The 17,368-nt window shown below is 59.2% G+C and overlaps 1 protein-coding gene and 1 long non-coding RNA gene across 3 annotated transcripts in view; both read right to left on the bottom strand.

Moving 5' to 3' along the window:
- UMODL1 (uromodulin like 1) overlaps positions 1–14,138 on the bottom strand; it is a 65,021-nt gene extending 50,883 nt beyond the window's left edge. The window contains exons 1-4 of the mRNA XM_040483863.1: positions 13,735–14,138; positions 9,960–10,202; positions 2,959–3,120; positions 1,960–2,081 (exon numbers count right to left, since the gene is read on the bottom strand). Coding sequence (XP_040339797.1) covers positions 1,960–2,081; positions 2,959–3,120; positions 9,960–10,202; positions 13,735–13,810 — 603 coding nt within the window. The 5' untranslated portion in view covers positions 13,811–14,138. The remainder of the gene's footprint in view (positions 1–1,959; positions 2,082–2,958; positions 3,121–9,959; positions 10,203–13,734) is intronic.
- LOC121035908 (uncharacterized) lies at positions 6,108–8,161 on the bottom strand. 2 transcript variants are annotated; one of them, XR_005793133.1, is made up of 2 exons: positions 7,819–8,161; positions 6,108–6,418 (listed from the first exon to the last, which is right to left on the bottom strand). It is a non-coding gene; the product is annotated as an uncharacterized LOC121035908 (long non-coding RNA). The 2 variants fall into 2 exon arrangements; XR_005793134.1 differs by lacking the exon at positions 7,819–8,161 and adding an exon at positions 6,757–7,141.
- Positions 14,139–17,368: the final 3,230 nt, after the last annotated feature.

Here is a 17,368-nt window from a genome sequence, read left to right on the forward strand (position 1 = left end):
CACACACACACACACACACACACACACACACACACACACACACACACCACGCTGCTATGCAGAAAAGACCCTTTGCAACATTTCTACATCTGTCATCACCCCAGCAGACATCCTGCAAACCAGACCCTAAATACTTTTATGACACGGTTGTCATGGCTCGAGTCGTGTCCCGTTCAAAAACCCCAGTGTTGAAGTCCTAACCCCCAAACCTCGGAACGTGACCGTATCTGGAAATAGGGTCCTTGCCGATGTGATTACTGATGACGAGGTCGTTGGGGTGGCCCTTTGTCCAGTTCGACCGGTGTCCCGGACACAGAGATGGACTCTGCAGGCCCCGGGGGGAGGGGCCTGGGACGGACCCTTCCCTCGCGGCGCTCGGCAGGAGCCCGCCCTGCCCGCACCGCCGTGCCGGCCTCCCGGCCTCCAGAATGAGTGGGGGACGCGTGTGCTGCGTGGGCCCCGCCTGTGTCACAGCCGCCCCACGGGAAACATCGGCCCCAGGCCCCCCCAGCCCCACCCGTGCCCCGAATCAGAGGGAGGGAACCCCCGGTCTCCTGTCGTGCGCGTCTGGGTCTCACTTTCTGCTCTGTTCTTGAGATGTCGTGACCTCTTTCCTCAATTCGTACAAACTCGTCTTTCCCCGTCCTCGTGTCTCCAGACCCCAAGATAGCGTTGACCCAAGAGGCGGTTTGGGGGGCGCTAGAGCCCGGGTCCCCGGCAGACCGGAAACACCCCTCACGGGGGCAGGGACACAGCTTGTAACGTGGGAGGTGGAACAGGGTGCCGGCTCGAGCCTCGCGGGAGTCCCTGCATCAGGGAGCCCCGTGCTGGCCGCAGCCGGGAGCCCGCGGGAGGCAGGTCCCCCCGCAGGTGGTCACAGTGTGCCTGGAGGGGCAGCACCCACTCATAAGAGAAAAGGGGTGACTCAGGACAACATTACTCCGATGCCAACAACCACAGCTCACAACCTACGTCGTCAGCACCACCGTAAGCTCCTCACGCGTGCTTTTTAAACCTCAAACCCCCTGTCTCAGGTAGGATTATAATGATCCCTATTTAATGGAAGCATCTGAGGCACAGAGAGGTCAGGTAACTTGCCCAAGGTCACACAACAATGAGTACCGTGTCGGGATTTGCCGGGAGGTCTGGTTTCTGAGCCACGTTTCGAACGGCCAACTGGCCAGCCCAGCCCGTCCACAGGCCACCAAGAGACAAAAATCACTTCCGGTTGGGACAGGCAAGGAGGCTTCCAGGTGAAGGCGACGGCTTGGAATAGCTGCCTCACTGCTTTGCTGGACGGCCCGGAGCAAGGGGAGTGTGGGCGCCGTCTGTCTTGGGGCCGCCCCCTGGCAGCTGGTCTCAACATCGAAGAGGGACTCAACTCTGACACTGACCCCGTGACTCCCAGTAGCAGGAGGGGTGCAGCCTAGGCCCCCAGGTGGATGTCTCCGTAGCAGCCACGGCCCGCACCACGAGGGGGTGCCTTTCAAAGGGCCCCCCTCGGAACACCGCCCCGTGCGCATTTTATTGCACACGATTCATACGTCTTGCAGGCTGCTCTTTTTTGGTTAAGAATTCACATTGGGGGGCGCCTGGGGGGCTCAGTCAGTTGAGCGTCCGACTTCGGCTCAGCTCACGATCTCGTGGCTCGTGGGTTCGAGCCCCGCGTCGGGCCCTGTGCTGGCAGCTCGGAGCCTGGAGCCTGCTTGGGATTCTGGGTCTCCCTCTCTCTCTGCCCCTCCCCCGCTCACACTGTGTCTTTGTCTCTCTCAAAAATAAATACACGTTCAAAAAAAAAACAACTTAAGAATTCACATTCGGTCCTGAGCCAGCCATTCCGGGGGTCACCGGCGGGCCCTTCCGCGACCCTCGGTTCTCACCCAGTGTCTCCACCTGTGTCAGCCCGGGCCGCCTGCCCTGGAAAGGAGCCCCGACCGGGCTCTCTGTGCCCCCACCTACCATGGAGTACAGAAGCCGCATGTGATTCAGCAGCCTGGGGTCCACCTCCTCCAGTTCCTTGAAGGCCATTTTCACCAGGACGGTCACGTCGTACCAGAAGTTCACCGGGTCCCTCTCTGGAGCTGTGTGAGGGCACACGCCGGTGAGCCGCAGGCCTGGGGGCAGGCTGGGGCCAACGGAGCCCCAGAGAAAGAAATCTGCTGCCAGGGACAGTGTGGGACGCTTTCCCCACCTGCTGAGCTCACTTCTCTTACGTTGTAATATACGTAATCCTACGTGCACTATGGAGATTATTATTACACACAACGTGCGCTAGGTATGCTGTATGTAGTATGTGTAATATTTATGCTCATGTACGCAGTGTAACAGCATAATCCACACACACTGATACTATTTTATACTATGTATACCTGTTACCACATAACCACACGAAGACAGTACATATTCTACTGATACTATGACATACGTTACATATGACACGTACGTATTATTTATATATGTTTCCCTAGTTCTGAACCTTGACCAGCCCGTTCCCCTGGGGGCAGCCTACGGTCGAGAGCAGAGCTTTCCAGATCCGACAGGTGCGTGCTGAGGGCCAGGCCACACACCCGCGAAACCAGTGCTCCGACAGCGTCCTGGGTCCCTGGGGTGCCACCTGCCACCCTGGGTCCCTGGGTCCCTGGGAGCCACCTGCCACCAGCCTTACGCCTCTGCACCATGACGCAGCCCAGCTGCCGGCGAGTACCGTCCCGAGCCCCTGGGCTGCCTCGGGCACACTCGGGAGATCGGGGTCACTGCTCTTGCGGGAATATCCCCCTCCCCGGGGCGCCTGTGAGCTCTCCCCGCCTGAGACTTCAGCGGCCGGATTTGGACAAAGACACTGCTGAGGAGCAGAACGTGTCCCGTGCACAGGGCTGCGGGCTCCCTGTAAGACTGGAGCTGCGGCTGCTAGAAACCCACGCTGCTCCAACCTCACCCAGACCAGAGCTTCGACCCTACCTCGGGGAGCGGGAGCCACACAGTGGTGGCCCCGGGGGGAGACGCAGCACTTCTGAAGCCCGGGGCAGTCTGTGTCCAGCGTGCACGGCGAGGCGGGTGCTTCTGGCCCCACCGCGGGGCAGACCCCGGGTCTCGAGGCAAACTCCCTGGACCGATTCAGGGCTGGAGGGAAAGTGATCAGCCATCAGTGATGTTGGCAGCGGGCACGGCGTCCGGGCACCCCGGGCACCGGATTCGACCTGCGGTTCCCGGAGATGCACAGCGTGACCCACTCGAGGGCCATGTCCTGGACTGGGCATCGCCTCACCACATCCTGCAGAGCCACCACCGAGGGCCGCTCGCTCTGACTTTAACATAGTCTAACCGTCTTTCCCGGAAGGAGGACACTGTCCACTGGCACCCTGGGGGTCTCCTTTCTAGGCCAAGTGCAGGGGCTGCACCGCCCCCCTAGAGGCCCCCTTGCTGCTCTGTGTCCCAGCGGCTCACGCACGCACTCACTCACTCAACATTTACTGAGCAACTGCTATGTGCCGGGCATGTGCTAGGTGCCCAGGATCCAGCAGTGGGCCGGAGGCCAAGTCCCCACCTTCAGGACACTGGGATTCCAGGGGGCGGAGGCCAGTACGCACATAGACCTGTGGAAACTCGGCCCAGGAGTAGAGGAGACATGCTGGGCCTTTGAAGACTGAGACGTGGTGAAACTCCCGGAGAATCTGTGGGCTCGAGGGGACTGACCAGGAGTCAAGGTGCTGGTGCTCAGGATGATAGAAAACTCAAGAGCAGGGCGGAGAACCTGACCCCAGTGGAGAGCCAGGGCGCTGCCCTCAAGGGAGGCGCTGTGCTGGGGACACTCCTGTGGCAGGACCCGCCACAGCTCACGGGGCCGCACACCAGAGGTGCAGCTGGGGACCAAGGAGGCTGGGGGCGGCAGGGAGGGGCACAAGGAAGGTGCGACCCCGGTGCAGGTGTCCGAGGAGAGGCCCGTGTGATCACAGCCTTCCTGTCTCCCACCCTGGGGATGAGGGCTCCAGCCACCTTGCTGTCACACAGGCCCACCCGGCTCTGCCCGGATTCATCTAAGGCCCTGCACCCCGCCGGGCCTTTGGAAGTGCAGCTCTGGGCCCTCTGGGCTCCAGGGAGAGCAGAGAAGGCCAGCGGGTAACCAGGCTCTGCAAAGGGGAAGGTTAGCCCCTGGGAGACGCGTGGGGTCCCACGTGGAAGCGAAGCCGGAGGGGCTGCAGTCCCAGGGACAGCCCTCGGGACTCCCCCGCGGTCTCCGCAGGATGCTCCACGGACAGAAGGGAGGTGGCGGCCCCTCCTTGCGTGGGAGCCCATCACCCGGGGCGGCTGTGCCGGCCAAGGAGGGGAAGAGAAAGCCAAAACTGCCCAGAGGAGAGTCTGTGTTTGCTCTTCTCACGGAGCTAGGCCGCCGCCTGCTGCCGGACCCACGCTGCTGAGCAAGGGCTCGAAGTTCGCTCTCAACACCATTTTCCTTTCCACGCTGTCCCTGGCTCCCTTGCCGCTTCCCAGGCTCCGGGTGGCTGTTCTGATGTCTAAAGTCCTGGAGGCACTGCCACGCCGGGTCTGGCTTTGGGGGCATGGAGGGTGGGCCTGTGGCACAGCCTGAGGTCCTCGCTGGGGTGGGAATAACAGCATCCCTGTAGCGCCACCGTTCAAGGACCTCAAGTCCATTGTTTTCTGTCCCATCGTAAAAACTAATGCTCTCAAGGCTAAGGAGACAGGAGATTAAATGTAAGATGAGCTCCCGGGACAGAAAGATGACATCAGGTTAAAAAAACAAAATCCAGGGCGCCTGCGTGGCTCAGTCGGTTGGGCGTCCGACTTCAGCTCAGGTCATGATCTCGCAGCTCGAGAGTTCGAGCCCCGCGCCGGGCTCTGGGCTGACAGCTTGGAGCCCGGAGCCTGCTTCGGATTCTGTGTCTCCCTCTCTCTCTGTTCCTCTTCTGCTGTGCTCTCTCTGTCTCTCAAAAATAATGTAAAAAAATATATAAAAATAATTTAAATAAAGGAAAATCCAGGGCGCCTGGGTGGCTCAGTCAGTTAAGCATCCGACTTCGGCTCAGGTTACAATCTCACGGTTTGTGGGTTCGAGCCCCGCGTCGGGTTCTGTGTCTGGAACCTGCTTCAGACTCTGTGTCTCCCTCTCTCTCTCTGCCCCTCCCCCGCTTGTGCCCTGTCTCTGTCTCTCCCTCTCTCAAAAATAAATAAACGTTAAAAATTTTTTAAAAAAAAAAGCAAAATCCAAAAACAGCGTGACGTTGAATTAACAGCGATGCTCAGTGTCGGTTCCCGCGTTGGGACAAATGCACCATGGTAACGAAAGACGCTACCATCAGGGGAGCTGGGGCGTCTGTGTGGGTTCTGTCTACTCTTTTGCCACCCTCTCTGTAAATCTGCAGCTACCCTAAACTAAGAGGTTTATTATTTACATGGAAAGAAACTAGGGGCCACCAAGAAAAACCGGCTCCCCAAAATGGCTGCCTGATCTCAACAGAAGTGATTTCAAGTTGAAGTCCATCTTAAATGGGCTGCCGCTGCCCCCCACCCCACCCCTCGTCCTCAGAGCTGGACGGCTTGCTGAGAGCCCAAGAGAACACTCAACAATTCCAACTTGGGGGAAAGTCAAAAATCTGCTTCTCCTTCCACTAACTCAACACAAACAATGAAACAGGACTGTCCAGTGCCTGGCAACCCGGGGTTAGTTACAGTTCAACGAGCCAGCCCGGAGCTTTCCGTCTGGGCAGCGGCACTGAAGCTCTCCCCAGGGCTCGGGATCCGATCGGCTCTGGAATAAGCGTCCCGCCCGGCCTCCTTCCTCGGAGACCTCCTTCCCCAAAGGGGTCCTGGTCGTCAGCCTGGGAAGGCTCCCGGCCCCCTGGGGTCCTGGGCTTTCCCGTGAGCCTGCGGGAACCGGGGCCGTCTCTGCAGTTGGCGAGCATCGGTGGAGACGCTCCCAGGAATTCATCATGAGTGAGTCACGCATCGGTCCACAGCACTGTTTGTAGCATATGATACTCATCACGGCGTTCTTTATAATAAAGAGCTGGAAACAACGAGACGTGGAGTGGCAGGGGCTTGCTTAGTAAGTGCTGATACATCCATCCATATGAGGCAATGCCATGTGGCCATTAAGTCATGCTGCAGCATAATATTTATTGACAGGACAGATGTTCCAGATACATTGCTAAGCGGGAAGAGCACAGTACGAAAAGTCTCGGGCCAGGGTGACCATGCTTTTCTAGAACGTCTGCCCCGAATGAAGACTCCAAGAGAATATTGACGGTGGTCATTTGTGGGCAGTGGGCTAATGCTAATTTCTCTTTGTTCTTTTCTGTTTCCAGATTTTCTGCGCGGCTCGTGTGTTCACTGTCGTAATTGTGTTAACAATTGCATTGAAGTAAAATCACGCGGGACTTACCGTTGCCTCCCCGGTGCTGGACTTAAAAGAAATAACGGGAAAAGTCGTGTAGACTGAAGGGAACATCGCCCGTGTACCCTACCTGCCTTCCCTTTCTAGACGGTCGGGTGCTGGGTGGGAGCACCACCCAGAACAGAAGCAGGCAGGTCTGAGGTTTCGCCGCGGCCTGGGGGTAGGACTCCCAGCCCTTTGCGAAGATACAAGTCAGCCCGCACTCGGAGGGAAGTACCTTCTGCCTGCGTGTCCTCCCCAAGTCCCCAGGCTGCCCTCCCCCCCACGCCCCCCGGGCTAACACAGGCACTGGCCCTGCCTTGTTCTGTGCAAATAACCAGCGGGGCTCCCGGGTCACTTAGAGAGACTTGTTCTGAAGAACCAGCCCGTCACCAGGCACCTCCGGACCAACTTTGATCCAAGGAGCCGAGCAAGCGTGGAGAAGGTCACGGTGCTCGCACAGCCAGCTGCGGGGTGGCACCAGGCCCTGGCAGCACACAGGGGCCTTCCTGGGGAAGAGGCCCGAGCTCAGCGTCCGCCCCCCCCCCCCGACCTGCACCTGCCATATTGACCCCACAACCACCACGGCCCCTTCCTCCAATCTAACGGCGGGGTGGGGAGCCCAAAGCCCAAGTCCATGCCACCTCGGTCAAGTCACCTGCCTCCCCCGTCTGTGGCTCCTTCTGCATAAAGGCAATACTCCTGGCCATTGGTGACCAGGAATCTGCCCGGCTGGCCTGTCACAAAGGACACACTCACTGGCTCCTGACGGCCTCCTCTCTACACTGCTGCTGGAATGATGCCTCGAAGGCCCAGGGGGACCCCAACCGCACTCAGTCACCTCTGAGGGGCCTCCAGTCCTCCAGGGGAATTGTGGAGGCCTATAGAGCCTGGCCGGGCTAAGATTTAAGGCAGGAATGTTTGTAGCCCGGGAGGCGGCTGGCTGGCTGAGAAGCAGCAAAGCAGACCAGGAAAACGGGTCTCCTTTGAAAGGTCAAGGCTGGAAGCAGCCTGTGGGTCAACATGTTTTCTCACCCCGTAAATGCTTAATCGAAAGCAGTAAAACAGCCCCCTTCCTATGACGTATACACCGCCCCCGTCACGTTCCCCTCACAGCCTGCACATCACTACCCTGATCGCACTGTTGCCCTGGATCACTTAGGAGTATGCTTTGTCCCTGCTTTTGAAACTGCGCGTCCCTTTTCCCTGCACCCCTTGAAACGTACTGGTAAGATTCCCGGCAAAAACCAGAGAAGAGCTTTGCTCGGGGCGTCACCCCTAGAGCGCTTGGCCCCCTCGCCCTCTCCTTTCTCTGCTTCAGGGGTCTGGAGTAATCTGTCACCCGCCGCCCCAGGGTTTGCTGGTCAACCCGGCAGGGAATCCTCCTCGTCCCGCTCCCCGTGTGTCCCCCGCCACAGCCGCGCCATTACCTGCAGCTTCCCAGAGAGCCCTGCCCGTGGGACTCTCTAACTGGAATGTTCTGGCCCTGTCCACACCTGGTGAGTTCCCAGTTAAAGGCGCCGAGACTCCAAAAGTGGGGTTGATGTCCCACGAGAGGCATTTCCTGGGGGCTGGCTTGTCGAAGGCAAGACAGATGGACAGCAGGTGGCGGGGAGGGGACGCCAGCCCTCCCTCTGCGAGCAGCCGCACAGAAAACACCAGTCAGCAGGACGGGGGCTGGGGGGCGGGGCTCCTCCGGCCCCCGGACAGGTGACCTCACTAGTCGAGTGATCTTACAACAGCGAGCAGGTGGGAAGAGTGTGGCCTTCCCAGGTGAAAATGGTCAGAGCAGGGCTGCAACCACCCGCTACCTAACCAGGTCCTGAGCCTCCGTGCCAAGGTACCCACACTGGGTCCCCCACCACCCCCAGGAAGAGAGGCGCTCCCCGCGGGGCTCCCTTCGTGCACGTAGCCCCGGAAGACAGTGAAAGCGGAAAATGGGCCAGTGTCTGCACGGGAAGGGACTCCCCAGATCCAGCACCTGGGAAGGACACCAGGGGACTTTTAGGGCGCCAGTGGGAGCAGCCAGGTGGCACCAGGCTGGGGGCCCTGGGGTCATACATCCCCACCTGGTTTTTATTGGTGGTGGCAGCGTGGTAATGGTGGGCAAGCATCAGCCATGCCCATGAGGTTGCTTCGGGCGACCTGAGAACGGCGTGCTCCGATGACTCAGGGAGCCAAGCCCACGCAGCCTTCTGGAAGGGCTGCCCCAACTATGTCCTACAGCCCCTGGGTGGGGAGGGGGCCGGTGCCCCTGGGTGCAGCGTCCAGGCCCCAGCCTGCTGCCACCCTGGCCATGGGCCCTGGGGGTGGGTCACGTGGGGTGCCCCTCCCAGACCCCCAGACTGCCGCTGGGTGCCCGCTGGAGGCGGCAGACCTCATGCCTTGGGGTGGCCCCTCGAAACTCACTGGAGCCACATCCTTCCTACCTCCCCTCCCTGACTGGGTGGGGCCGGGGAGACCTTATGAGGCTCAGAAACTCATTTAGATCTGGTATTGACTCAAATGTAACAGCCACCACCACCCACCCATGCACACACGCCTGCATCCTTTCCCCTGGAAGAGGTCTTCTGGAACGTTCCCTCCGTGTCAGGAGGGCTCAGACAGTGGCGGGACACAGCCACACAGCGCACCCTGGTAACTGCCCCAAGCATCTTCCCAACAGCCCTGAGGAAGGAGGAGGACTTGGGGGCCCCGGGGGGGTGAGAGGGGCCGAGGGGACCTTTCTGTCTCTTTCACACATGGAGGCTCGGATTAGGATTTCAGTTAAAGAAACATTCCACTGCAACTTTTAAAAAGAAAAGATTGCTCGCTCTCTCTCAAAAATAAAGATTAAAAAAATTTTAAAAAGCGGGGGACGCCTGGGGGGGCTCAGCCGGTTAAGCGTCCGACTTCGGCTCAGGTCATGATCTCATGGTTCATGGGTTCGAGCCCCACATCAGGCTCCGTGCTGATGGTTCCAAGCCTGGAGCCTGCCTCCGATTCTATGTCTCCCTCTCTCTCTGCCCCTCACCCACTCACACTCTGTCTCTCTCTTTCCCTCTTAAAAATAAATAAACATTGAAAAAAGTTAAAAGGAAAAGACTGGCCGTCAATATAGAGGAGATTTGCAGTGCTGGTTCTCAAACTCAGCTACGTGTTCAAATTGATTGAGAGCTTTAAAAAAAAAAAAAATTCCAATGCCCCAGCGATGTCCCAGACCAACTCTATAACTATCTCTGAGGACTCGACCCAGCCATCAGCGTTTCTAAAGCTGCCCAGGGGCCTTTGACATGCAGCAGGCCTGCGCCCAAACAGAAGTTCTCAAAGCGGGGTCCCCAGGGAGCATCGGTACCACCTGGGAACTTGTACTTCGCCCCGACCCATAGGTTCCAAGATCTGGGGGTGGACGAGCCATCCAGACAATCCTGATGCACGCCCCAGCTTGGGGACGATTGTTCCAGAAGAACCTAGTAGGTTCAGGGCTAACGGTGTGCACAGCGACCATCCTGAGTGTCATCAGGAGTCCCAGGGAGAGGACAAGGGAGCCGCCCCTCTCCCCTCCCCCCACCCGCCGGCGTCCCGGACTCACGCGGGACGCAGTAGAGGCCCAGCTGCTCATAACCCCGACAGCAGTCGGTCACGTTCCTGGGCTGGGGGACGTCCACGGCCAGGTACCGAGTTCTGTACACCGTCTTGGGGCACCTCCTCCACGGGATCCACCCGCCACAGGGAGCGTAGGTCACGTGCGACGTGTGGACGGCCTCCACTTTCTGGACGTTTCGGGTCACGCTGTAGTTGCACAGCTGGAAACTCAGCAAGGAAAGGCCGTTTTCTGCAGGGGGGAGGGGAGGAGGGCAGGGATGGAGGGAGACAACAGAGAAAATTCGGGAATCAACTCGCTAGGAGGGGTTCTGGATAAGTCCTCCACTTCTGCAAAAGCGAGGGAATCAGGACCTCGGGCACCGGCAGAGCCCCCGGGCCTGCCCACCAGGCAATCGCGTGAAGCAGGGGGAACGAGGCGTAAGGGGGACCTACACGCCCAGCAGTCCCCTCTGCAGAGCCCGGAGATGCCACCGGGTCCGATCCATGCTTTCTGCAGCCCAGGGGCTGACCACACGCCGAAGACATGGAGTGGGGGGCTCCGGCTTCTGGGGCTCATGTGCCACGCCCCCTGGTTCAGCGGGCTGGAGCGTCCTGAATCGCCCCTGAATCTCCAAGAGCCCCGGGTATGCCGCACGTGAAACGCACGCACGCCCATTCCCCCCGGTAGATATGCATGAAGGGCTGCCCCTCGCCAGGCCCAGATGGCAGCGACAGTTGGGATGGGGTGGAAGGGTACATAAACGATGCTTCGAGCACACTTGAGAAGTTCACAAGTGGCAAGTTAGCGCAGATGGGAGATGAGAGCACCGCGCCCCCTGGAGGACGACATCCACCTGCCGGCTCGCTCTCTGTGTCTCTGGCCTGGAGCCCCCTTGCTGCGCACAGACGCCCGTGGCCCCTGTCCCTCCGTCTGCACGATCGTGGGGTCCTCAAGACCCCGAGGCACCCCCTACCTTCACCAGCCTGGGTCGTGGGGCGCCCGTGTGCCCACGGAGCCTCTGTGGTAGCAGGAATTGTTACGGGCTGAATTGTGTCCCCACCCACCCTTCCAAAATTCATGTGTTGAAGTTTTGGAAATAGGTTTTGGCAGATATATTTAGTTAAGAGGAGATTATGCTACAGTAGGGTGGCCCCAATCCATGATGACTGGTGTCCTCACAAAAGGGGGAATTTGGACACAGAGACAGACACGCAAACGGGAGGGCGCCACGTGAGGACGCAGGCAGAGATCGGAGTGCTACCTCGACCGAGCAAGGGTGCCACGGTCTCCAGAAAACCCCCAGAAGCGGGGAAGAGAATGGAGCGGATTCCTCCGGAGAACCCAGCCCTGCGCACGCCTTGATCTCGGACTCCTGGCCTCCAGAGCAGGGAGGGACTAAATCGCTACTGTTTGAGCCTCCACTGAGGTACTGTGTCGGGACAACCCCAGGGAGCTAACGCTTAGCAGCGAGCCTGGGGCTCTGCCCTCAGGAGCCCTCCGAGTAGGAGGAAGGAATCAGATACTTACTTAACCTCTGAGCTCTAAGCTTTGTGCAACTGTGCAGCCGCAGGGGAGGCGCTCAATATTATAGCGTCTACCCCTCCGTGAGAAGCTGGGCTTCTGGGAGCAGCTGCGAGATGGCAGCAGAAATAACCTGCATCATCAACACTAGGACAGCACCCGAAAGACTCCCTCCTTGGCCTCACAGCATCCCACGAGCGTGCAGAAAGCAAGACTTCGGGGGCTGGTGACTGACCCCCGGGGAGAAATGGGGCCGAGCCAGCCGTCCGGCTCAGGCTGATGAGGGAGCCTGCAGCCTTACTCTGGGCAGAACGCGGTGCTGAATCCCAGCACCCAGGGCGAGCCCGCTCCGAAGCCACGTGAGCCAAGGGGCTGTCTCCCAGTCGGCACTGCGGGTGGCAGGGCCTCTGGGAAAGGACATCACCTGCTGCCGCGTGTCCCCAAAGGGATCGGTTACGGCGCGCTTTGGAGAGGAATGGGGAGGCCCTCGTAACTGGGGTTGGGCAGCAGAAACCACCTTCCCAGGCCAGGTGACGGCCCAGAGCTTGGATGTCACTTGGATGAGGGACTGGTGAGGCCACTCACCGAGTGATGGTGCCCAGCAAGACAGAGCCCGAGGCTTCCTGCACCAAGAATTTGGCAAGGTGGCTCCAGGTTTTGTTTTGCATCTGCAACCAAAGAGGAGATGCCAACCACTAATGAAGGTTAGATTTCCCCAGCCTCTAGAGAGCCGCTGTCTCCATCCAGTCGTGACAAGGTCCCAGCTGAGCATCAGCAGAGCCTTCCTGCACGCAAAGGTGCACACACACAAACACACACACACACACACACACACGCACACACACACACACGCACGTCTCCCCCGAAAGTGCATTTGGGATCTGTTGGTTTTGTTTTGTTTTTTGCCTGTTCCCAGGGGACACCAGGTCCTCTGAATCCTGGTTCCTTGGCAGAGTCCAGAGGAGAAACCTTAGAACAATTCCTCCCCGTTCTGTAAATCCTTCCAGGAGCCACCAGCATGGGAGTCAGGGGTCCCGGGTTTTAGTCTCAGAGGTGGGAAACCTTATCACGCTGGAGTGAGTGTCACCCTGGGGTCAGAAGATCCGAATTCGCACCCGCTTCCCCGAACACCAGTTGTGTGATTCTGAGCTCGTTTCACGCACTCCCAGTGACCCCATCCCATGGTCAAATACTGTCCGCGCCCCCCGGAAGTAAGTAAATGGAACTTCGCCTGTAACAGCAGCATGTGGCACATGACAGCAGGTGGCTGAGCAGCCCTGATGTGACACTGAGCCTCTGCCCCCCGCCCCGGGTCCCCACAGGCACCGTGAGGGAGGGGCTCGTGAAGTCCCTCCGGACATTTCCAGCTTCTCCAGCCTCCCGCTCTTAGCGCGACTGAGCTGCAGCCTTCACACGTTACCCAGTCCGCAGGGAAAGTCAAGGGAAAGAAATCACCACCCAAAATTCTGCTCGCGGCGGAACCAACTTTAAACCAGTGCTGAGCCGCAGTTGACTGTGGAGCCTGTGTGAATTCCCAGCTGAGTAAGACAGATTTCAAAAGCAAATGATTTCAAAGGTTTGCGATCTCACGGCTCCAAAATCCCGGGCTTCAAAAACCTGACCCGCCTCAAGCAGGAACGTGTGCCCGGCAAACGCTTGGGGCGGGTGCCCTCGCTGGGCTCCTCGCTGTCCCGTCGGCCCCTTTGCACCCTCGTGGACCGAGGAGGAAACTGGGGCTGGCGGAGCCCAAGTGGGGGGACCTGGCGGTGAGAGCCCACTTCACAAGCCCGAGCCTGCCTGGCAGGGGAAGAAGGTTCGAGCCAGGGCCCGTGGCAATTCAGCTCACTGCCAGCTGGGTGGCCTCGGGCGAGTCCCTGACCGCTCTGGGTCTCCCTCTCCTTACCTGCGAGTAGGGGATTCCAACCCTCCGAGGCTCGGGAGACTTTGATTCCGAGCCTCTAAGGACGCACCCGTCAGTGCAGCCTGCGGACCCGCAGCAGAAATGCACAGTTCCGGGCCCCACCCCAGACCCGCCGACTCGGAATCTGCATTTAAACACCACCGGTGCCCAGCTGACTCGGGGGCACGCACACTGCCTCTTTTGTGGCCACCAGAAAGTTTGGCAAAATGGAAACGACACCACCTCTCGAAGCAGATGCGTCTTTGTGGGGCCGCCGCCCTCACGAGACCCACTCCCCGGGAGCCGCCAACCCCGCCCCTGCTCCTCCAGCATCCCCCATGCTGAGCCCAGAGCCCTTACCTGTAAAGCCGCTGGCCTGGCTCGGGCCCACCGTGCTGACCAGAGCCAGCAGGGCCAGCCCGACGGTCCCGAGCATGGTCGTCGGAGGCACAGCGGCTCTAGGCCTCTCCTGGGCGGCTACACAAAGGGGTCTGGGCCACCGGGGCCTGGAGAAAGGGCCCTTCTGTTCCTGCTGGTGGTGGCGATGGCTTCAGAGAGTGTGCTCCGGGGGAATGGTCCCTTATGCCTGCTTGTTAACACCCGCCACCAGCGCGGCCGTGTCCCTCGGGGGGCCCGCGTGGCACAGCCCATTCTCGCAGCAGACAGATTGCATCTTTCGGGAAAGGTGAGTACCCAACCGCCAGGCGGCATCGCTAGGGCCCATCTCGTTGTTACGCAGAAAACACATTTCAGACCCAGATCTGACTCCCTCCATCAAGCACAAGGGATTCTCTTACCTTATCGTCGCAAACTGGCAGGACAAAACAGCACCAAATCAAAGTGGTACATCAGATTCAGCAAAGCGTCCTTCACACCGTGGGACAATACGGATCAAAGCCATAAAAATGTTCATAGGCCGGAACCCAGAGACCTCTTCCTGAGGGGTGATCTGAGGGCCGCGAAGCGGCAGTCTCAGAGATGGCCGTTCCCGGGCAGCATCTAAAAGGGAAAAAGCGTCAAAGTGGGCCACCACGGGAGAGCGGGAACGTGACTCATCACCGAGCACCCAGACGCACCAACACGGACCCCGGCGGGCTCGCCACGAAGATGGCGGTACGGCAGCTCACGGCGTAAAGTCAGAACGGTCCCCACAAGGCCATCTCCACGAGGACACAATTCTGTTCGCTCCCGTGAACAGGGGAGCCAGAGGAGTGAAAAACGGAGCGGGTGATGGGGCTTCAACCCACGTACGTTTTATCTCGGGGGCCGCCACGCCCGGTGTGTGCGTTTGGCATGTAAGTTTCACACGAGGTACTTTCTCGTGGGTGACGCCGTCCTCGTCGTCCGTCAGGCTGTCTTTCGCTGCTTGGTTGGCAGTGAAGCTGGAGCCCGTTAGCGCCAGGTCAAGACCTCACTAGTCCCGCTGGGAAGACTCTCAGGGAAGGTAACCAAGATCCGTCTTGGCCGGAGGGTTCAGAGGTGTTATTCCCCTGGCGCTCTCACAACACAGGCCTTCCAGAAAGGCACCTTCCAGCCTAACTCCCACAGCACCGTTGCTACACCTCCTATCCTCAGTAGGTTAACCGCTAGGATGACGGACGGCCGCGTTTACGTGGTTAGTGGTTACAGGACAGATTCCAGGACAACAACAACAAAGAGGAGGTGGAAACGATCAGGCAGCGGAGGGGCTCAGCGCGAGCGTCTTGGAAGGCAGTGCCCTCTGCAGAAAGCCGGGAGTCAGGATTGACTCAGAAACCGCTGGGATTAAAAAAAAAAAAAAAAAAAAAAAAAAAAAAAAAAGTTTCGATACGAAAAGAATACATCTTGGAGCTATAACGCAATAGTCGAGAAAAGATGGAATTTAATCAGCACCAGAGATAAATGAAAAAGCCTGAACGTTTAAACATGTGAGATGAATCTGTATTGCGATAGTCTTCTATTTCTGAGAGCCGTGACCGCTGTCACGGACGAGAGCGTCTATAAAATAGGAAGGTGCAGTCACACCTTCACACTCTAAAACTGGAAAGTGGTCCTGTGTGCTATTTTCTCGCACGTTCAGAACTACTACTCTATGGAGTGGATCCCTTGCTCCCATTGCACAGATACGGAAACTGAGGGTCAGAGAGGCCACACAGCCAGTGACCAGGAGATTCGATCCTGAAGCCCGAGTTCTTCGCACATCACTCCCTGTCTGGCCAGGGTTCCAACCGGGAGAACGCCCAGCCGGAGGCCCCAAGAGAGCCGAGCGAGGTCAAGACAGCTCTCCGGCTGAGCACTTCGTGCTGATTTGGAATTGTCCACGGAACGTTGTCACAACGTGCTGTCCCTTTGTATCAAAACTCACGTGATCCTAAGAAACTCTCAAAAGTGACCATCTGTTTCGAGCTGGGTCCTCCCTCACCCTCCTTTTCTTACAAGCACAAAAAGAAAACCATGGGCATCCTTTGTCCTTTTCACTTCATCCACAGTAAGGGATTTCCTTCCAGCTACTATTTATGCATGTTTTTCTGCATGATGGCCGCAGGGTTTTTCCACGTTCTTCTTTTCCATGTAAACGCTCTGAGGAGAAAATAACCACGCACCGTAACGTGGCGGGGAGAGGGGAGTCTCTCCAGGACGTCACGCCCACGACTTCAAGAAGGGTCTGGTCACGTGTCCACCCGGCAAAGAGCCCCCGCCCCCAGGCCCCTTGTCCCCAGGCGGGTCCCCTGCGAGGAAACCCCAGCATCTTGCCCAACACGGCGCCCAAGAACTAGGGATCTCAGGGGGGTTGCTGGTGCACTGTGACACTTGTACACACACACACACACACACACACACACACATGCACGCACGCATCCATGTGTGTGGACAGGCACGTTCACACTCACGTGCGCTCACAGGCGTGCACACCCGTGCACACTCGCTCGCACTCGCGTGTGCGCGTACAGTGCAGATGCTTGCACGCTCACCCTGTTGCCTGTGCGCACGCACACACTCCCAGGTGCTTGCACAGTCACACTCTAACGTGAGCGGGTGCAGACGTGCCCCCTGCTTGCACGCTCTCGCACTGTGTGTGCACGCGCACGTGCCGACACACACGCCTGCTCGCTCATACACGGGCACACACACCCACGGGATGCCGATGTGCTTCCTGTCCCTGGAACGTGTCTCCAAGGACGTGAGCGGCGCCCGAGCTGGGCCCCCCGCCTGCCCTCTCCAGCTGCAGGAAGCCTTCTCATCTCAGGCTCTGAGGTCCCTCGTCCTGTGAATGACAGACCCCACCGCAAAATCACCACTGTCGTTACCCTGCGGGCCAAAACGTATGTGCCCCCAGCGCCGTCCTAGGATGCGGCAATCTCGTCCCAAGGGATGGTGTGAGCGGCCCCGGGGAGAGGGGCTCGCCACAGTGGTCTAGGGCAGGGGTGACACGTGGGGTGACATTGCTCACAGCCCCCTTTCCGGAATCCTGCTCAACACGCAGCCTTGACAACGACCATCTATCTGGTGGAACGTGCCTCCCTGCCTCACCCGGCCTCGGGCTGCGGGGACGATAGTGAGGGGGGAGACACAGGTGGCAGGGCGTCCTGCGGGCGTGGGGGCTCGCCGTGGGACCTCCCCCCGGGGTCCCGGCTGCAGGGTCAGGTCCCTGTGGGAACTGGGGGCTCTGGGCAGGGGCGGCGTGGGGTCTGCTCTGTTCCCTGCCAATTGGCGGGGACCGCGCTGGGGGTGGGGGGAGGCGCCTTCGGCTCTAAGGGGAGCTGGGCGGGGCTACCTCCAGGGTCAAGGGCTGGAGAGGAGCCCAGTGAGGCTGTAAGAAGGTTGGGTTCAGAGGTTCGGATCCAACCCTGGCTGTGTTACCCAGAATGGTGTTTCCTGGGGGCGTGGTGTCCCTGGGAGGGGCCTTTTGAAAACGCAGGTACCTTCTCAGCCGGGGGGACTCAGGTGAGAGCTTGAGGACCCCAACGACATCCTTGCAAACACCCGAGGACCCTCCGGTGGGGGCGGCTCGGCC

The sequence above is a fragment of the Herpailurus yagouaroundi genome, unplaced genomic scaffold (genome assembly GCF_014898765.1).
Source record: "Herpailurus yagouaroundi ecotype Mexico unplaced genomic scaffold, PumYag 162, whole genome shotgun sequence".
Classification (NCBI taxonomy): domain Eukaryota; kingdom Metazoa; phylum Chordata; class Mammalia; order Carnivora; family Felidae; genus Herpailurus; species Herpailurus yagouaroundi.